The sequence below is a fragment of the Salmo salar genome, chromosome 15, assembly GCF_965601325.2.
Source record: "Salmo salar chromosome 15, fSalSal1, whole genome shotgun sequence".
Classification (NCBI taxonomy): domain Eukaryota; kingdom Metazoa; phylum Chordata; class Actinopteri; order Salmoniformes; family Salmonidae; genus Salmo; species Salmo salar.
The window spans coordinates 18,450,001-18,472,500 of NC_138305.1; the positions used below are offsets into that span (position 1 = coordinate 18,450,001).

The 22,500-nt window shown below is 44.1% G+C and overlaps 1 protein-coding gene across 2 annotated transcripts in view; it reads right to left on the reverse strand.

Moving 5' to 3' along the window:
* The window catches only part of phip (PHIP subunit of CUL4-Ring ligase complex), a 124,817-nt gene that overhangs the window by 31,881 nt on the left and 70,436 nt on the right, over positions 1-22,500 (reverse strand). For both annotated transcript variants that reach the window (XM_045695488.2, XM_045695487.2), the window contains exons 18-22: positions 20,346-20,571; positions 7,262-7,378; positions 6,950-7,112; positions 5,841-5,940; positions 5,312-5,455 (exon numbers count right to left, since the gene is read on the reverse strand). In XM_045695488.2, coding sequence (XP_045551444.1) covers positions 5,312-5,455; positions 5,841-5,940; positions 6,950-7,112; positions 7,262-7,378; positions 20,346-20,571 — 750 coding nt within the window. The remainder of the gene's footprint in view (positions 1-5,311; positions 5,456-5,840; positions 5,941-6,949; positions 7,113-7,261; positions 7,379-20,345; positions 20,572-22,500) is intronic.

The following is a 22,500-nucleotide window of genomic DNA, read 5'->3' on the forward strand; positions in this document are numbered from 1 at the left end:
GGGAGAGGGAGGAGTGGGGGGCAGAGGAGAGGGGGGAGGAAAGGGAGGAGGGTGATATAAATGAAGACAGAGAGAGAAAGAGAGGGGGAGAGAGACAAGGGGAGTGAAAAAAGGAGATTTCACCTTCATAAGCACGACATACAGTACATTTTTTACAAAGCATGTATAAACAGTATGTCATGCTTTATAAAGGGTTGATAAATGTGGCATAACTGTGTGACATTACCACTATGTTGAATACTAAATAAACATGAGCTTAATAAAGGGTGGGCCGAATGATGGCATACTCTCTAAAGTGATGTTAGTCACATTACACCTAATCTCCTTCCCAGACACCTCCACCCACATGTGCGGAAGGCCTGGTGGAACAACGCATCCAACTTGGCCTTCATTAGTTTGGGTGAGGTTTCAAATCAAATGTTTATGAGATAGATTGTGCTAATGGGTTTAGCCATCATTATGACTTTCTGACTGTGTTAAGTAGTGGTGATGACCAGTACTTTACTCAGTAAGGTCACTACAAGAAAGGTATTACACCAAGAAACACCTTGATGAAAGCCCCCAACCTAAAGAAACACCTTGATGAAAGCCCCTAACCTACAGAAACACCTTGATGAAAGCCCACAACCTAAAGAAACACCTTGATGAAAGCCCCCAACCTAAAGAAACACCTTGATGAAAGCCCCCAACCTACAGAAACACCTTGATGAAAGCCCCCAACCTATAGAAACACTAACCTTGATGAAAGCCCCCCAACCTACAGACACACTAACCTTGATGAAAGCCCCCAACCTACAGAAAAACTAACCTTGATGAAAGCCCCCAACCTAAAGAAACACTAACCTTGATGAAAGCCCCCCAACCTATAGAAACACTAACCTTGATGAAAGCCCCCCAACCTATCGAAACACTAACCTTGATGAAAGCCCCCAACCTATAGAAACACTAACCTTGATGAAAGCCCCCCAACCTACAGAAACACTAACCTTGATGAAAGCCCCTAACCAACAGAAACACTAACCTTGATGAAAGCCCCCAACCTATAGAAACACTAACCTTGATGAAAGCCCCTAACCAACAGAAACACTAACCTTGATGAAAGCCCCTAACACACAGAAACACTAACCTTGATGAAAGCCCCCAACCTAAAGGAACACTAATCTTGATGAAAGCCCCCCAACCTAAAGGAACACTAATCTTGATGAAAGCCCCCCAACCTAAAGGAACACTAACCTTGATGAAAGCCCCCAACCTAAAGAAACACCTTGATGAAAGCCCCCAACCTAAAGGAACACTAACCTTGATGAAAGCCCCCCAACCTAAAGGAACACTAACCTTGATGAAAGCCCCCCAACCTAACGAAACACTAACCTTGATGAAAGCCCCCAACCTAAAGGAACACTAACCTTGATGAAAGCCCCCCAACCTACAGAAACACTAACCTTGATGAAAGCCCCCAACCTACAGAAACACTAACCTTGATGAAAGCCCCCCAACCTAACGAAACACTAACCTTGATGAAAGCCCCCAACCTATAGAAACACTAACCTTGATGAAAGCCCCTAACCTAAAGAAACACTAACCTTGATGAAAGCCCCCAACCTAAAGAAACACTAACCTTGATGAAAGCCCCTCAACCTACAGAAACACAAACCTTGATGAAAGCCCCCCAACCTAAAGAAACACTAACCTTGATGAAAGCCCCCAACCTAAAGAAACACTAACCTTGATGAAAGCCCCCAACCTAAAGAAACACTAACCTTGATGAAAGCCCCCAACCTACAGAAACACTAACCTTGATGAAAGCCCACCAACCTACAGAAACACTAACCTTGATGGAAGCCCCCAACCTACAGAAACACTAACCTTGATGAAAGCCCCCAACCTACAGAAACACTAACCTTGATGAAAGCCCCCAACCTATAGAAACACTAACCTTGATGAAAGCCCCCCCAACCTATAGAAACACTAACCTTGATGAAAGCCCCCCAACCAACAGAAACACTAACCTTGATGAAAGCCCCCAACGTACAGAAACACTAACCTTGATGAAAGCCCCTAACCTACAGAAACACTTACCTTGATGAAAGCCCCCAACCTATAGAAACACCTTGATGAAAGCCCCCAACCTAAAGAAACACTAACCTTGATGAAAGCCCCCAACCTAAAGAAACACTAACCTTGATGAAAGCCCCCAACCTAAAGAAACACTAACCTTGATGAAAGCCCCCAACCTAAAGAAACACTAACCTTGATGAAAGCCCCCCAACCTACAGAAACACTAACCTTGATGGAAGCCCCCAACCTACAGAAACACTAACCTTGATGAAAGCCCCCAACCTACAGAAACACTTACCTTGATGAAAGCCCCCAACCTATAGAAACACTAACCTTGATGAAAGCCCCCCAACCTATAGAAACACTAACCTTGATGAAAGCCCCCCAACCAACAGAAACACTAACCTTGATGAAAGCCCCCAACCTACAGAAACACTAACCTTGATGAAAGCCCCTAACCTACAGAAACACTTACCTTGATGAAAGCCCCCCAACCTACAGAAACACTAACCTTGATGAAAGCCCCCAACCTATAGAAACACCTTGATGAAAGCCCCCAACCTACAGAAACACTAACCTTGATGAAAGCCCCCCAACCTACAGAAACACAACAATATAATGAGTCATACCACACGGTGCTGGACCCAGTCAGGTCTTTAACAACAATATAATGAGTCATACCACACGGTGCTGGACCCAGTCAGGTCTTTAACAACAATATAATGAGTCATACCACACGGTGCTGGACCCAGTCAGGTCTTTAACTTTTAAATAGTTTTTTCCCCTCATCAATCTACACACAATACCCCATAATTTTTTGCACCTTTATATTTGTAAAAAAAAAAATACAATCACATTTACATAAGTATTCAGACCTTTTACTCTGTACTTTGTGGAAGCACCTTTGGCAGCGATTACAGCCTTGAGTCTTGGGTATGATGCTACAAGCTTGGCACACCTGTATTTGAGGAGTTTCTTCTATTCTTCTCTGCAGATCCTCTCAAGCTCTGTCAGGTTGGATGGGAGCGTCGCTGCACAGCTATTTTCAGATCTCTCAAGAGATGTTCAATCAGGTTTAAGTCCGGGCTCTGGCTGGACCACTCAACGACATTCAGATTTGTCCCGAAGTCACCCCTGTGTTGTCTTGGCTGTGTGCTTAGGGTCGTTGTCCTGTTAGAAGGTGAACCTTCGCCCCAGTCTGAGGTCCTGAGCGCTCTGGAGCAGGTTTTCATCAAGGATCTCTCTGTACTTTGCTCCGTTCATCTTTGCCTTGATCCTGACTAGTCTCCCAGTCCCTGCCACTGAAAAACATCCCCACAGCATGATGCTGCCACCACCATGCTTCACCGTAGGGATGGTGCCAGTTTTCCTCCAGATGTGACATTTGGCATTCAGGCCAAAGAGTTAAATCTTGGTTTCATCAGACCAGAGAATCTTGTTTGTCATGGTCTGAGAGTCCTTTATGTGCCTTTTGGCAAACTCCAAGCGGGCTGTAATGTGCCTTTTACTGAAGAGTGGCTTCCATCTGGCCTCTACCATAAAGGTCTGATTGGTGGAGTGCTGCAGAGATGGAGAACCTTCCAGAAGGACAACCATCTCCACAGAGGAACTCTAGAGCTCTGTCAGAGTGACCATTGGGTTCTTGGCCACCTCCCTGACCAAGGCCCTTCTCCCCCGATTGCTCAGTTTGACCAGACGGCCAGCTCTAGGAAGAGTCTTGGTGGTTCCAAACTCCTTCCATTTAAGAAAAATGTAGGCCACTATGTTCTTGGGGAACTTCAATGCTGCAGAAATGTTTTGGTACCCTTCCCAAGATCTGTGCCTTGACACAATCCTATCTCGGAGCTCTGCGGACAATTCCTTCGACCTCATAGCTTGGTTTTTGCTCTGACATGCACTGTCAACTGTGGTATCATATATAGACAAGTGTGTCCAATCGATTTGGGGAAAACCTGAACAAAAACCGTGAAAAAACCCAGAGGAGAATGGAATTTGGGGGGGAAAAGAAGTAGGGAACAGATTGAAAAGGTTTAAACAGATTGAAAAGGTCTGAACAGATTGAAAAGGTTTAAAAAGATTGAAAAGGTCTGAACAGATTGAAAAGGTCTGAACAGATTGAAAAGGTTTAAAAAGATTGAAAAGGTCTGAACAGATTGAAAAGGTTTAAAAAGATTGAAAAGGTCTGAACAGATTGAAAAGGTCTGAACAGATTGAAAAGGTCTGAACAGATTGAAAAGGTCTAAACAGATTGAAAAGGTTTTAACAGATTGAAAAGGTCTGAACAGATTGAAAAGGTTTAAAAATATTGAAAAAGGTCAGACTAAAGTGTTGTCATCCTGCAGCACAGCATTGTGGGGGAAGTTGAAGTCAGGTCCAATATTGTCTATGCACCCAAGAGGGAAAGAAGCTGGGCCATCCTAGAAACGTTTTATAGTCATATAATACATACGATTTAGCAGACACTTTCATCCAAAGCGAATGCATTCATGCGTGAATTCATTTCTTCCCGGGAATCGAGCCCTCTATCCGTTGTTGCAATGCTCCTCCAAGATGTATGACGCTTTGTGAAGCCTCAATTTAATATGACTTATAAGGCCTTTATTAAGCAGTGCTTATGCCACCCTTTATAAAGCACATGCTTATATCATATTCAACACAGTGGGTTATGTCACACAGTTATGATACATTTATCAACCCTTTATAAAGCATAATATATGGTTATAGATGATTTGTAACATGTGTAGTGTTCATGAAGACTTTATGAAGGCTTTACGAAGCCTTTATAAGCTGTTCTTCATTTAAAGCTGGAACAGAAAAGGTCATAGTTTTAACAGGCCTCTAGGTTCACAACAACAGACCTCTAGGTTCACAACAACAGGCCTCTAGGTTCACAACAACAGACCTCTAGGTTCACAACAACAGGCCTCTAGGTTCACAACAACATGCCTCTAGGCCTCTAGGTTCACAACAACAGACCTCTAGGTTCACAACAACAGACCTCTAGGTTCACAACAACAGGCCTCTAGGTTCACAACAACAGGCCTCTAGGTTCACAACAACAGGCCTCTAGGTTCACAACAACAGGCCTCTAGGGTCACAACAACATGCCTCTAGGCCTCTAGGTTCACAACAACAGGCCTCTAGGTTCACAACAACAGACCTCTAGGTTCACAACAACAGGCCTCTAGGTTCACAACAACAGGCCTCTAGGTTCACAACAACAGGCCTCTAGGTTCACAACAACAGGCCGTACCTCTGAGATGCTGTTGTTGTCGTCATCATCAGCAATCTCAGCGCTGTGACGACTCGTCTCCTCCACAGCCGCACGCGTCTGGTAGCCATGGTTACCATGACTCCTCCTCCCCTCCTCCACCCCTACACAGTCTGGAGAGGAAACCTGACAAAAGACAAAGAGAAAATAGGAACTTTATGTATCTTGCTTGAGAGGTGTGTGATACCTTGCTCTCTCTGTGAAGGTGGACAGTGTGTGATACCTTGCTCTCTCTGTGAAGGTGGGCAGTGAGTGATACCTTGCTCTCTCTGTGAAGGTGGACAGTGTGTGATACCTTGCTCTCTCTGTGAAGGTGGACAGTGTGTGATACCTTGCTCTCTCTGTGAAGGTAACCAGTGAGTGATACCTTGATCTCTCTGTGAAGGTGGACAGTGAGTGATACCTTGCTCTCTCTGTGAAGGTGGACAGTGAGTGATACCTTGCTCTCCCTGTGAAGGTGGACAGTGTGTGATACCTTGCTCTCTCTGTGAAGGTGGGCAGTGAGTGATACCTTGCTCTCTCTGTGAAGGTGGGCAGTGTGTCGTCTCCTCTCTGATCTGTAGACACTGATCTCCTCCTCTCCTTTAGCCTCCCTCCAGTCCAGCTGTTTCCTACACGCACGCACGCACGCACGCACGCACGCACGCACGCACGCACGCACACACACACACACACACACACACACACACACACACACACACACACACACACACACACACACACACACACACACACACACACACACACACACACACACACACACACACACACACACACACACACACACACTTTTGAGGACCAGTTCTCTGTGTGCGTTTAGGTGTGTTTTTGATTTGATTTTATTACTTTATTTTGTTTTACCCCTTTTTTCTCCCCAATTTCGTGGTTTCCAATTGGTAGTTACAGTCTTGTCTCATCGCTGCAACTCCCGTACGGACTCTAGAGAGGCGAAGGTCGAGAGTCGTGCGTCCTCCGAAACACAACCCAACCAAGCCGCACTGCTTCTTGACACAACGCCCACTTAACCCGGGAAGCCAGCCGCACCAACGTGTCAGAGGAAACACCGTGCACCTGGCGACCGTGTCTGCGTGCACTGCGCCCGGCCATCGCTAGTGCGCAATGGGACAAGAACATCCCTGCCCGGCCAAACCCTCCCCTAACCCGGACGACGCTGCGCCGCCCCATGGGTCTCCCGTTCGCGGCCCGGCTGCGACAGAGCCTGGACTCGACCCCAGAATCTCTGGTGGCACAGCTAGCCCTGCGATGCAGTACCTTAGACCACTGCGCCTCTCGGGAGGCCGTGTTTAGTTACCTGAGCTCAGCTTCCCCCAGCTCAGGGACCAGGACCCTCCTGCTCCATGCTACCAGGTCTGTATTGTGTTTAGTTACCTGAGCTCAGCTTCCCCCAGCTCAGGGACCAGGACCCTCCTGCTCCATGCTACCAGGTCTGTATTGTGTTTAGTTACCTGAGCTCAGCGTTCCCCAGCTCAGGGACCAGGACCCTCCTGCTCCATGCTACCAGGTCTGTATTGTGTTTAGTTACCTGAGCTCAGCGGACCCCAGCTCAGGGACCAGGACCCTCCTGCTCCATGCTACCAGGTCTGTATTGTGTTTAGTTACCTGAGCTCAGCGGTCCCCAGCTCAGGGACCAGGACCCTCCTGCTCCATGCTACCAGGTCTGTCTCTGTGGCCATCTGGCTCCGGGGGGCGTTGCTGTGCATCTGTCTCACCCCCTCGATCTGACCGCTGCGACGCAGACCCACATTGGGGGGGGAGTGAACCTCTGGAGAGGGGGGGGGGGGGGGGTACGGTTAGCACCAAAAGGTATCCAATTTTAGTCTTATGTTGAAGCAACTGGGTGTAAAGGCTTGACTCAAATAATGAACTGTCTCAGGCTAGCCCTGGTGTGTTTGTGCGTCTGTGTGTGTTTACCTCTGTTGTGTGTGTCGGTAGACAGTCTCTGGTCCTGCTCCTGCTGAAGTCTGTGAATCATGTTGTCTAGAGGAGAGGCTCCTTCAACAGCCTGTTCACTGACCACCTGGTTCAGGCCTGACACAGAGAGAGAGAGACAGAGAGAGAGAGACAGAGAGAGAGACACAGAGAGAGACACAGAGAGAGAGAGAAACAGAGAGAGACACAGAGAGAGACAGAGACAGAGAGAGAGACAGAGAGAGAGAAAGAGAGAGAGAGAGACACAGAGAGAGAGAGAGAGAGAGAGAGAGACAGAGAGAGAGAGACAGAGCAAGAGAGAGAGAGACAGAGAGAGACAGAGAGAGAGAGACAGAGAGAGAGACAGAGAGAGAGAGACAGAGAGAGACAGAGACAGAGAGAGAGAGAGAGAGAGAGAGAGAGAGAGAGAGAGAGAGAGAGAGGGAGAAAGAGAGAGAGAGAGGCAGAAAGAGAGAGGGAGAGAGAGACAGAGAGACACACACAGAGAGAGAAAGAGAGACACACAAAGACACAGAGAGAGACATGTGTTAATATATACAGTGGGGTCCATAATTATTGACAAAATAAATCATTCAAATAGTGAGCAATATTGCTCCAAAACATGGAAATTATATTATACCAATGCAAATGCATTATAAGGAGATTTTGTATAACAAGTAATCAAAATGATTGACACCTCTTTTCAATACCTTTCAATACCTCACCTTGAGGATAACGGCACTGAGCCTTTTCATAAAATGTTTTATGAGTTGGAGAACATTGGGAGGGATCTTAGACCATTCCTCCATACAGAACACATTAGGAGGGATCTCAGACCATTCCTCCATACAGAACACCTTGGGAGGGATCTTAGACCATTCCTCCATACAGAACACCTTGGGAGGGATCTTAGACCATTCCTCCATACAGAACACATTAGGAGGGATCTCAGACCATTCCTCCATACAGAACACATTAGGAGGGATCTCAGACCATTCCTCCATACAGAACACCTTGGGAGGGATCTCAGACCATTCCTCCATACAGAACACCTTGGGAGGGATCTCAGACCAGTCCTCCATACAGAACACCTTGGGAGGGATCTTAGACCATTCCTCCATACAGAACACCTTGGGAGGGATTTCAGACCATTCCTCCATACAGAACACCTTGGGAGGGATCTCAGACCAGTCCTCCATACAGAACACCTTGGGAGGGATCTCAGACCATTCCTCCATACAGAACACCTTGGGAGGGATCTCAGACCATTCCTCCATACAGAACACCTTGGGAGGGATCTTAGACCATTCCTCCATACAGAACACCTTGGGAGGGATCTCAGACCAGTCCTCCATACAGAACACCTTGGGAGGGATCTCAGACCATTCCTCCATACAGAACACCTTGGGAGGGATCTTAGACCATTCCTCCATACAGAACACCTTGGGAGGGATTTCAGACCATTCCTCCATACAGAACACCTTGGGAGGGATCTCAGACCAGTCCTCCATACAGAACACCTTGGGAGGGATCTCAGACCAGTCCTCCATACAGACACCTTGGGAGGGATCTCAGACCATTCCTCCATACAGACTCCTTCCAGATCCTTCATATCCTTTGTCTGTGCTTAAGGACTGACCTTTTCAATTCAAACCACAGGTTTTTAATGGGTTTCAAAACAGAAAGCACGTACCACCGCATTTAATCATGGCAAGGCGACTGGAAACATGACCGAATACAAACAGTGTAGTTATTCCCTCCGTAAGGCAATGAAACAGGCAAAACATCAGTACAGAGACAAAGTGGAGTCGCAATTCAACGGCTCAGACAGGAGACGTATGTGGCAGGGTCTACAGACAATCACGGATTACATAAAGAAAACCAACACCATCGCGGACATCGACGTCTTGCTTCCAGACAAATTAAAGAACTTCTTTGCGCGCTTTCAATCAATCCCTATCCCAGTCTGCTGTCCCTACTTGCTTCAAGGTGTCCACCATTGTTCCTGTTCCCAAGAAAGCTAAGGTAACTGAACTAAATGACTATCGCCCCGTAGCACTCACTTCTGACATCATGAAGTGCTTTGAGAGACTAGTCAAGGATCATATCACCTCTACCTTACCTGACACCCTAGACACACTTTAATTTGCTTACCACCCCGAATAGGTCCACAGACGATCCAATCGCCATCACACTGAACACTGCCCTATCCCATCTGGACAAGAGGAATACCTATATAAGAATACTGTTCACTGACTACAGCTCAGCATTCAACAACATAGTACCCTCCAAACTCATCACTAAGCTTGAGGCCCTGGGTCTGAACCCCGCCCTGTGCAACTGGATCCTGGACTTCCTGATGGCACGCCTCCAGGTGGTGAAGGTAGGAAACAACATCTCCACCCCACTGATCCTCAACACTGGGGCCCCACAAGGGTGCGTTCTCAGCTCCCTCCTGTACTCCCTGTTCACCCACGACTGCTAGGCCAAGCACGCCTCCAACTCAGTCATCAAGTTTGCAGACGACACAACAGGTGGTGAAGAAGGTGCAACAGTGCCTCTTCAACCTTAGGAGGCTGAAAAAATGTGGCTTATCACTGAAAACCCTCACATACTCTTACAGATGCACAATCGAGAGCATCCTGTTGGGCTGTATCACTGCCTGGTACGGCAGCTGCTCCACCCACAACCGCAAGACTCTCCAGAGGGAGGTAAGGTCTGCACAACGCATCACCGGGGGCAAACTACCTGCCCTCCAGGACACCTACACCACCCGATGTCACAGGCTGGCAACAACCACCCGAGCCACTGCCTGTTCACCCTGATTTCATCCAGAAGGTGAGATCAGTACAGGTGCATCAATGCTGGGACAGAGAGATGAAAAAATAAATAAAAAAAGCTTCTATCTCAAAGCCATCAGACTGTTAAACAGCCATAGGCGGCTGCCTAGCTACAGACTTGATATCATTGGCCACTTTAATAAATGGAACACTAGTCACTTTAATAATGCCACTTGAATAATGTTTACATGTGTCGCATTACTCATCTCATATGTATATACTGTATCCTGTATCCTTCACTCTCTATTCTTTACTATCTATTGCATCTTAGCCGATCTGTCGCTGCTCATCCATTCATTTTACACTTATATATTCTTATTCCATTCCTTTACTAGATTGTGTGTATTTTTTGTTTGGACATTTAGACATTATATTGGCCATTTGGACATGGTTCACTGACTTTTGGTTTTGCAACCTGACTTCCTATGATAATATGTGGCAAACGGACATAACATCCTGATTTTGTACGTTCCAGACTAACGTGTACCATTTGGACGTAACATCTCGGGCTGTTGGCGGTCGGGCTGCATGCCAGGTAGGCGAACTGTTGCCATTTTGAACCATTTAATGTGTCTGAAGGTACAAACTCTGCCTTCCCGGTGGGCCCAGAGAGCAAGTCAACCGCTGGCCAATCAGATGGCTCAGATGACTGTGTCTGCAGTAACGTAGCAGCCATAATGAAAGCTATAGCAAAGTTGATACTGTGAGATTTCAAAACGTTTAAAACCACGAATAGAGACTGTCAACGAATACAGCAAAGAGCTGCTGTTTTTATGAGTGACTTCATGTTTCAGTTCTTACTCAGCACTGTCAACAGTTTGTATTCAACACTTTTATAAACCCATAAAATGTGCATTCTTCCTATTTCCACTCAGCGCTACAACAAGCACTGTAGCACTAATGAATGAATAAGTGAGTGGGAAAGTCTATCTATAGGCTTACGGCTCAGGTGTTTTTTGATATCGAGGAATATTCACAGGAGTAACAACATTAATTTGTGCATGAGGCGTTACGACTCGAGTTTCGTCATCAGCCGGAAGACTGTGTTCCTTTTTTGGTCAGTGGAAAGGCAGAGTGGAGGGATGTTGAGAGACGGAAAGTAATTATTTAAATGGTCAGTGGAAAGGCAGAGTGGAGGGATGTTGAGAGACGGAAAGTAATTATTTAAATGGTCAGTGGAAAGGCAGAGTGGAGGGATGTTGAGAGACGGAAAGTAATTATTTAAATGGTCAGTGGAAAGGCAGAGCGGAGGGATGTTGAGAGATGGAGCCTCAGTCTGCTGCTCTCCCCCTCTGGTAAGGCTGACCATCAGATGCAGGCACCATCAGCCCAGTAAAAAAAAAAAAAAAAGTTATAATTTAAATGTATGCTCACTAAGCTGTGCCTCACAAGTAATACAACAGTGGGTCAATTACCCGTGTGATCATATAGCCTACCTCAAATTTTGAAATATAATTTCAAAAAAGGTCCGGAACAACAATGCATTGGCAGGGAAATTCAAGCAAAGCCAGTATGCAGTGATAATGTAATGGGCCTATAGCTTACTGCATAAAGCTCATTGCTACAGTGTTTTTAATTGGTTAATGTTGCAAAGGCTTACATTTTCTAAGTCATGTTAAAACAAATCTGAGCGGTAGATCTCTGCTTATATTTTGACTCAAAGTGATCTTGACTCAAAAAAAGTTGATAACTGTTCTAGAGTTTTCCCTGTTAAAACCTCTTTGGGATAGGGGGCAGCATTTTCACATCCGGATGAAAAGCATGCCCAAAGTAAACTGCCTGCTACTCAGGCCCAGAAGCTAGGATATGCATATAATTGGTAGATTTGGTAGAAAACACTCTGAAGTTTCTCAAACTGTTTGAATAATGTCTGTGAGTATAACAGAACTGATTTGGCAGGTGAAACCCCGGCACGATCCATCCAGGGGAAAAAAATGTTGAGGTCAATGTGTTTTCCATTAGTTTTCTATGGTAAGCCCTTTTTCATAGGAATCTGCTTTCAGTTCCTATGGCTTCCACTAGATGTCAACAGTTTTTAGAAATTGGTTGATGTTTTTCTTTTGAGAAATGAAGAAGTAGTCCTGTTCTTTCCATGTGTCACTCAGAGGGACTCAAGTATTTTGGTGTGTGCGACCTGGAACGCGTTTCACTTTGTTTTCATCCGGTATTGAACACAGTATATCCCGTCTTAAATTGTATCAATTATTTACGTTTTAGGATACCTAAGGTTGGATTAGGAAAGTTGTTTGAAATGTTTGGACCAAGTTCACAGGTAACTTATTAGATACTTTGTAGTCATGTTGGGCGAGTTGGAACCGGTGTATTTTCTGAATCAAACGCGCCAAATAAATGGACATTTTGGGGATATAAAGAAGGAATTTATCGAACAAAAGGACCATTTGTGATGTTTCAGGGACATTTTGGAGTGTCAACAGAAGATCTTCAAAGGTAAGGCATGAATTATATCGTTATTTCTGACTTTTGTGTCGCACCTGGCTGGTTGAAATATGATTTTCATGTGTTTGTATGCGGGTTGCTGCCCTCAGATAATCACATGGTCTGCTTTCGCAGTAAAGCCTTTTTGAAATCTGACACTGTGGCTGGATTAACAAGAAGTTAAGCTTTATTGTGATGTATTACATGTATGTTTTGTGAATTCTTATTATGAGTATTTCTGTTTTTGAATGAGGCGCGCTGCAATTTCACTGGATGTTGTCAAATCAATCGAGCGGGAATGAAGGGATCCCTAACATGTTCAATGTTTCCCTTTACTGTGGCAATTGTGATCAAATCAATGTAATATTAGCCACTTTCCATGCAAAATACAGAAACAAAATTAACTATGCAATATATTTTGTTGTAGGCAGAACACATTGGAGTCGGATTCTATTGCATTGACACGCATAATCAATCAGAGCTGCAGTATGCCTATATGCAAATAGACCATTGCCATATACGGATCTTGAACTGGACTGTGTTTACAGCATGAGCAGTCATGAGTAGATGCACTTGTTTTGAGATCAAAGTGAGAGCTGCATGTAGCCACGTGTGCATGTTTTGTTCATATCCTTTGCTAGTTAGTGAGTTATTAGCCCAGTTATAGATCATTTGTAGTCAGCAATAGGGGAGTGATTGCTTCCTACAAGAGCACAAAACGTGTTTCTTTTTTGAAAAGCGAGTCAGGTAAAGAGTTTTTTTTGTCTTAAAGGGGCAGAGTTGTATTTTGAGACAGGCTTGAATAAACTAAGTAACCAATAGGCAGAGGGAAGCATAATTTGTCTGATTCTCTGTAATAATGGTATGAGAATAATAATTAATTTTATTTTGTAAAGTGGTTTCTTGCATCAAACAACTACAATGTCAGTCACCTCTTTGTCTGAAGGACAAGTGGATAAACAGATTAATGTCAAGCCCTGCATTTTTTCTTACAAAAAGGCCTACATTGAACACCACACATTTGCTGCTACTGTAGGCTGAATGATAGAACAGCTATTTCCATGTTAAAATATTATGGGATGCATTTTCTGCATTGTTTTTGATGGTAAGCCCCTCTGGTAGGCCTACATTATGATCAAATAGACACAATAGCCTACTTGGCCACTGTTAAAACTGTAACTTAAAGAAGGTACAGCCTCAGTAAACGTGCAGTGGAAGTTGCACATAATTTCCACAACGTTCAAGTTTGCGCTCAGCAGAAAGTGCAGAATTTTTTTTTGAAAACATTGACAAGTTAACATTTAGTCCATTTAGAATTTTCTATGCCTGATGTGGACATAACATAGGCCTAATGGACAAATAGCCTAAAAAAAGACCTAAATATATATCCATACTGCTCTTTAGTAATGGATAATACATTTAGAGAAATTGTGCAAATCGTTCTTTAACCTATCTCCTCCCCTTCATCTACACTGATTGAAGTGGATTTAACAAGTGACATCAATAAGGGATCATAGCTTTCACCTGGTTTCACCTGGCCAGTATACGTCATGGAAAGAACATGTGTTCATAATGTTTTGTACGCTCATTGAAGATCATACCTCTTCCAGCCAGGTCTTGACTACGGTGACACTATTTACCAGAATGCAGCAGCCACTACTCTTTAACCTCTGGATGTCGTCTACCAGTCTGCTGTACCACAGGTGAGAGTAAAGTCAGTTTTTTGTCTGTAATGTATTTTCCGTTATGTGTAAAGCCCCAGTAAGACTAGCTTGTCACCATTAGCGTCGGATAATGGGGATCTTAATCAAATCAGATCCTCATCCTGAATCAATAGATTGGCCGGTCCTCATTAAAGTCAGGTAGAACACCTCATTACTCTATTTTAGTTTACAAAGGTCTACTACACAAGCTTCCCACCTACGTCACTTCAATGTTCAAATGATAAAATATGAGAGAGACACCAAACCCGTTCCCAGGGACGGTTAACTCTCCAAGTTCCACTAGTACGTACCGATGTAGGTAAATCCGCTTTCAGTTTTACTGGCCCCCATTTTAGGTCAGTTTAGGACTAATATCCTACACAACTCCCTACATCATGACTCTATGGTGCCTCTAGGTCAGTTTAGGACTAATGTTGAATGAATTTTAGCAGAAATGCTGTATTTGCTGTAAAATGCTGTAACTGTATTTGAAGCTGTGGTGTTGATTGTCATTTGTAGTTGATTGTATTTGTATTGATTATTTTGAATGTGTTGTATCGACGTCCTCAGGGTACCATTGTAAATGAGATCCTGGTCTCAGTGTGTTCCCATGAAAAAATACAAGTTCAATTAATACAAAAATATATAGAATATATTGGCTTAAACTATTGTAGAGTTTCTGCACCTAAATATAAACAGCACCTGCACACAAAATGAGTACCTATATCTGTCAAGAGTCAAGCAAATCCAGATAAGCCAACCACTATCTTGTGTCTGAAAAAATTGTCACAGGAGGAGGAGGAAGAGGAGGAGGAGGAGGGGAGGAGGAGGAGGGGAAGAGGAGGAGGAGGAGGTGACTCCCTGACATATACCTGAGGAGGAGGGGGAGGAGGAAGAGGAGGAAGAGGAGAGGAGGAGGGGAGGAGGAGAGGAGGAGGAGGAGGAGGGGGAGGAAGAGGAGGAGGAGGAAGGGAGGAGGAGGAGGAGGAGGTGAATCCCTGACAAACTGACATGTACATGAGGAGGAGTAGGAGGAGAAGGAGTTGACTCCCTGACAAACTGACAGGTAAATGCTGTAGGAATGCTCAACCGGTGTTGCTTATTCAGCCGACAGAAACTTTCAACCGGTTCTCCCCATTAAGCGAGTCGGAGTCAGAGGCCGAGCCTTCTCTGGTCTCTCCTCCTCCCGTTACGGGGTCTAAGACGCCGAAGGCTCCCACCATTATCTCTGACAAATTGAAAACCCTAGTCATTGGCGACTCCATTACCCGCAGTATTAGACTTAAAACGAATCATCCAGCGATCATACACTGTCTACCAGGGGGCAGGGCTACCGACGTTAAGGCTAATCTGAAGATGGTGCTGGCTAAAGCTAAAACTGTTGAATCTAGAGAGTATAGGGATATTGTTATCCACGTCGGCACCAACGATGTTAGGATGAAACAGTCAGAGGTCACCAAGCGCAACATAGCTTCAGCGTGTAAATCAGTTAGAAAGATGTGTCGGCATCGATTAATTGTCTCTGGCCCCCTCCCAGTTAGGGGGAGTGATGAGCTCTACAGCAGAGTCTCACAACTCAATCGCTGGTTGAAAACTGTTTTCTGCCCCTCCCAAAAGATAGAATTTGTAGATAATTGGCCCTCTTTCTGGGACTCACCCACAAACAGGACCAAGCCTGGCCTGTTGAGGAGTGACAGACTCCATCCTAGCTGGAGGGGTGCTCTCATCTTATCTACGAACATAGACAGGGCTCTAACTCCTCTAGCTCCACAATAAAATAGGGTGCAGGCCAGGCAGCAGGCTGTTAGCCAGCATGCCAGCTTAGTGGAGTCTGCCACTAGCACAGTCAGTGTAGTCAGCTCAGCTATCCCCATTGAGACCGTGTCTGTGCCTCGATCTAGGTTGGGCAAAACTAAACATGGCGGTGTTCGCCTTAGCAATCTCACTAGTATAAAGACCTCCTCCATCCCTGCCATTATTGACAGAGATTGTGATACCTCACATCTCAAAATAGGACTACTTAATGTTAGATCCCTCACTTCAAAGGCAGTTATAGTCAATGAACTAATCACTGATCATAATCTTGATGTGATTGGCCTGACTGAAACATGGCTTAAGCCTGATGAAGTTACTGTGTTAAATGAGGCCTCACCTCCTGGTTACACTAGTGACCATATCCCCCGCGCATCCCGCAAAGGCGGAGGTGTTGCTAACATTTATGATAGCAAATTTCAATTTACAAAAAAACAAACAACAACGACGTTTTCGTCTTTTGAGCTTCTAGTCATGAAATCTATGCAGCCTACTCAATCACTTTTTATAGCTACTGTTTACAGGCCTCCTGGGCCATATGCAGCGTTCCTCACTGAGTTCCCTGAATTCCTATCGGACCTTGTAGTCATCGCAGATAATATTCAAAATTTTGGTGACTTTAATATTCACATGGAAAAGTCCACAGACCCACTCCAAAAGGCTTTCGGAGCCATCATTGACTCAGTGGGTTTTGTCCAACATGTCTCTGGACCTACTCACTGCCACAGTCATACTCTGGACCTAGTTTTGTCCCATGGAATAAATGTTGTGGATCTTAATGTTTTTCCTCATAATCCTGGACTATCAGACCACCATTTTATTACGTTTGCAATCGCAACAAATAATCTGCTCAGACCCCAACCAAGGAGCATTAAAAGTTGTGCTATAAATTCTCAGACAACCCAAAGATTCCTTGATGCCCTTCCACACTCCCTCTGCCTACCCGAGGACGTCAGAGGACAAAAATCAGTTAACCACCTAACTGAGGAACTCAATTTAACCTTGCGCAATACCCTAGATGCAGTTGCACCCCTAAAAACTAAAAACATTTGTCATAAGAAACTAGCTCCCTGGTATACAGAAAATACACGAGCTCTGAAGCAAGCTTCCAGAAAATTGGAACGGAAATGGCGCCACACCAAACTGGACGTCTTCCGACTAGCTTGGAAAGACAGTACCGTGCAGTATCGAAGAGCCCTCACTGCTGCTCGATCATCCTATTTTTCCAACTTAATTGAGGAAAATAAGAACAATCCGAAATTAATTTTTGATACTGTCGCAAAGCTAACTAAAAAGCAGCATTCCCAAAGAGAGGATGGCTCTCACTTCAGCAGTAATGAATTCATGAACTTCTTTGAGGAAAAGATCATGATCATTAGAAAGCAAATTACGGACTCCTCTTTAAATCTGCGTATTCCTCCAAAGCTCCGTTGTCCTGAGTCTGCACAACTCTGCCAGGATCTAGGATCAAGGGACACACTAAAGTGTTTTAGTACTATATCTCTTGACACAATGATGAAAATAATCATGGCCTCTAAACCTTCAAGCTGCATACTGGACCTTATTCCAACTAAACTACTGAAAGAGCTGCTTTCTGTGCTTGGCCCTCCTATGTTGAACATAATAAACGGCTCTCTATCCACCGGATGTGTACCAAACTCACTAAAAGTGGCAGTAATAAAGCCTCTCTTGAAAAAGCCAAATCTTGATCCAGAAATTATCGGCCTGTATCGAATCTTCCATTCTTCTTAAAAAAAAATTGAAAAAGCTGTTGCGCAGCAACTCACTGCCTCCCTGAAGACAAACAATGTATACGAAACGCTTCAGTCTGGTTTTAGACCCCATCATAGCACTGAGACTGCACTTGTGAAGGTGGTAAATGACCTTTTAATGACGTCAGACCGAGGCTCTGCATCAGTCCTCGTGCTCCTAGATCTTAGTGCTGCTTTTGATACCATCGATCACCACATTCTTTTGGAGAGATTGGAAACCCAAATTGGTCTACATGGACAAGTTCTGGCCTGGTTTAGATCTTATCTGTCGGAAAGATATCAGTTTGTCTCTGTGAATGGTTTGTCCTCTGACAAATCAACTGTAAATTTCGGTGTTCCTCAAGGTTCCGTTTTAGGACCACTATTGTTTTCACTATATATTTTACCTCTTGGGGATGTCATTCGAAAACATAATGTTAAATTTCACTGCTATGCGGATGGTGAAGCCCCAAAATTGCCCTCGCTAGAAGCCTGTGTCTCAGACATAAGGAAGTGGATGGCTGCAAACTTTCTACTTTTAAACTCGGACAAAACAGAGTTGCTTGTTCTAGGTCCCAAGAAACAAAGAGATCTTCTGTTGAATCTGACAATTAATCTGGATGGTTGTACAGTCGTCTCAAATAAAACTGTGAAGGACCTCGGCGTTACTCTGGACCCTGATCTCTCTTTCGAAGAACATATCAAGACTGTTTCAAGGACAGCTTTTGTCCATCTACGTAACATTGCAAAAATCTGAAACTTTCTGTCCAAAAATGACGCAGAAAAATTAATCCATGCTTTTGTTACTTCTAGGCTGGACTACTGCAATGCTCTACTTTCCGGCTACCCGGATAAAGCACTAAATAAACTTCAGTTAGTGCTAAATACGGCTGCTAGAATCCTGACTAGATCCAAAAAATTTGATCATATTACTCCAGTGCTAGGCTCCCTACACTGGCTTCCTGTTATTGCAAGGGCTGATTTCAAGGTTTTAATGCTAACCTACAAAACATTACATGGGCTTGCTCCTACCTATCTTTCCGATTTGGTCCTGCCGTACATACCTACACGTACGCTACGGTCACAAGACGCGGGCCTCCTAATTGTTCCTAGAATTTCTAAGCAAACAGCTGGAGGCAGGGCTTTCTCCTATAGAGCTCCATTTTTATGGAATAGTCTGCCTACCCATGTGAGAGACGCAGACTCAGTCTCAACCTTTAAGTCTTTACTGAAGACACGTCTCTTCAGTAGGTCCTATGATTAAGTGTAGTCTAGCCCAGGGGTGTGAAGGTGAATGGAAAGGCTGGAGCAACAAACCGCCCTTGCTGTCTCTGCCTGGCTGGTTTTCCCTCTCTTCACTAGGATTCTCTGCCTCTACTCCTATTACTGGGGCTGAGTCACTGGCTTACTGGTGTTCTTGCCGTCCCTGGGAGGGGTGCGTCACTTGAGTGGGTTGAGTTACTGACGTGGTCTTCCTGTCTGGGTTGGCGCCCCCCCTTGGGTTGTGCCATGGCGGAGATCTTTGTGGGCTATACTCGGCCTTGTCTCGGGACGGTAAGTTGGTGGTTGGAGATATCCCTCCAGTTGTGTGGGGGCTGTGCTTTGGCAAAGTGGGAGGGGTTATATCCTACCTGTTTGGCCCTGTCCGGGGGTTTCATCGGATGGGGCCACAGTGTCTCCTGACCCCTCCTGTCTCAGCCTCCAGTATTTATGCTGCAGTAGTTTATGTGTCGGGGGGCTAGGGTCAGTCTGTCACATCTGGAGTATTTCTCTTGTCTTTTCCGGTATCCTGTGTGAATTTAAATATGCTCTCTCTAATTCTCTCTTTCTCTCTTTCTTTCCCTCTCTCGGAGGACCTGAGCCCTAGGACCATGCCTCAGGACTACCTGGCTTGATGACTCCTTGCTGTCCCCAGTTCACCTGGCCGTGCTGCTGCTCCAGTTCCAACTGTTCTGCCTGCGGCTATGGAACCCTGACCTGTTCACCGGACGTGCTACCTGTCCCAGACCTGCTGTCCCAGACCTGCTGGAACCCTGACCTGTTCACTGGACGTGCTACCTGTCCCAGACCTGCTGTTTTCAACTCTCTAGAGACAGCAGGAGCGGCTATGAAAAAGCCAACTGACACTTACTCTTGTGTTACTGACTTGTTGCACCCTCGACAACTACTATGATTATTATTATTTGATCATGCTGGTCATTTATGAACATTTGAACATCTTGGCCATGTGCTGTTATAATCTCCACCCGGCACAGCCAGAAGAGGACTGGCCACCCCTCATAGCCTGGTTCCTCTCTAGGTTTCTTCCTAGGTTTTGGCCTTTCTAGGGAGTTTTTCCTAGCCACCGTGCTTCTACACCTGCATTGCTTGCTGTTTGGGGTTTTAGGCTGGGTTTCTGTACAGCACTTTGAGATATCAGCTGATGTAAAAAGGGCTATATAAATCAATTTGATTTGATTTGAGGTACCTGAGGAGGAGGAGGAGGAGGAGGTGACTCCCTGACAAACTGACATGTACCTGAGGAGGAGGAGGAGGTGACATGTACCTGAGGAGGTGACTCCCATCTGTGGTATGAGCTGTTGGTCTCTGCAGCTCTCCCGTCCGGGTACGAGGCGTTGGTATGGAGGTGGGTGGGGGTTCCCGTCTACGTCCACCAGGAAGGGAGGGGGCATGAGGTGTGGTGCCTGCTGGGTCTGTTCGTCCAGCACGTAGTTATTAACATCCCGGATCAACGGGCGGTAGTCAGTATGGAAGAACATCTGGTCCGCTATCTGAGAAAGGGAGGGAGGTAAAGATTTGGTTTGTAGTGTAGATTTGTTGAGTAGTTTTACAAAAGGTTGCAGACTAGTACTATAATAATAGTAGAAGTAGTATAGTATCATAGTAGTATCGCAGTAGTAGTTGTATAAGTAGCATATTATTGTAGTAGTATAGTAGTAATAGACGTAGCATAATACCGTAATAGTATAGTAGTAGTATCATAATAGTATAGTATCATAGTAGTAGTAGTAGTAGTAGTAGTAGTAGCAGAACCGTTGTAGTAGTAGCAGCAGCAGTAGTAGTAGTAGCATTGTACCGTAGTAGTAGTATTATAGTATCATAGTGGCACTAGTAGTAATAGTAGTAGTAGTAGTACAGTATGAGTAGTTGTATTAGTAGTAATATAGTATCATAGTAGTAGCAGTAGTAGCAGCAGTAATAGTATAGTATCGTAGGTGTCATAGTAGTTGTAGTATAGTAGTAGTAGTATAGCATCATAGTAGCCATAATAGTAGAAGCAGTAGTAGCAGTAATATAGTAGTATAGTAGCAGAAGTAAATATCACAGTAGTAGTGGTATAGTATCAAAGCAGTAGTAATAGCAGTATAGTATTGTATCAGTAAAATATTGTAGTAGTAGTAGTAGTATAGTACTGTAGTTGTAGAATTAGTATAGTAGAGCTGGTTTTATATTGTAGTGGTAGTAGTTGTATAGTATTGTAGTAGCCGTGGTAGTAGCAGTAATAGCAGCTGTATTGTAGTACAGTAGCAATAGTAGTAATTGTAAAGTAGTAGTGGTAGTAGTAGTAGTATAGTATCGTATTAGTAGTAGTAGTAGAATAGTATCGTAGTAGTAGTATCGTAGTAAAGTATCATAGTAGTAGTGCAGTACCGTAGTAGTAAAAGTAGTATAGTACCGCCGTAGCAGTAGTAGTAGCACAGTAGAAGTAGTATAGTATTGTAGTAGTGTTGTAGTAGTAGTAGCATAGTACTGTAGTAGTAGTAGTAGCATAGTAGTATAGTAGTAGTATCATAGTAGTATAGTATCATATTAGTAGTAGTATTATAGTATCGTAGTGGTACTAGTAGTAGTAGTAGTAGTAGTATAGTATCGTACGAGTAGTTGCACTAGTAGTAAAATAGTAGCATAGTGCCATAGTAGTAGTACAAGTAGTATAGTAGTATTAGTATAGTATCGCATTAGTCATAGTAGTTGTAGTATAGTAGTAGTAGTAGTAGTAGTAGTATAGTATCATAGTAGTATGAATATAGTATTATAGTAGTAGTAGTATAGTAGCACAGTAGCAGTGGTAGTAGTTGTATAGTATCACATTAGTAGTAGTGGTACAACTGGTATTGTATTGTAGTAGTAGCCGTAGTAGTAGTAGTATAGTATTGTATTAGAAGTAGTATTATAGTATCGTAGTAGTAGTATCGTAGTATAGTATCATAGTAGTATCGTAGTAGTAAAAGTAGTATAGTCGCGAAGTAGTCAAAGTAGTATAAAATTGTAGTAGTAGTTTGACACTAGTAGTAGAAGTAGTAGAAGTAGTATAGTATCATAGTAGTACAGTAGTAGTAGAAGTAGTAGCACAATCATAGTAGTATAGTATCATATTAGTAGTAGTAGTAGTAGTAGAATATTGCAGTACTATAGTATAGTATTTGTAGCAGTATCAGTAGCAGTAGTAGTGGTAGTAGTACAGTATCATAGCAGTAGAAGTATTAGTAGTATATTATCGTAATAGTCATAGTAGTAGTACAGTATCGTAGAAGTAGTATAATGTAGTAGTAGTTGTATAGTATTGTAGTAGCAGCATAGAATGTAGCAGTATAATATTATAAAAGTAGAAGCAGTAGTAATAGTAGTAGCGATAGTAGTAGTAGTAGTTGTAGAAGTAGTGTTATAGTAATGTAGTAGTAGCAGTAGTAATAGTAGTA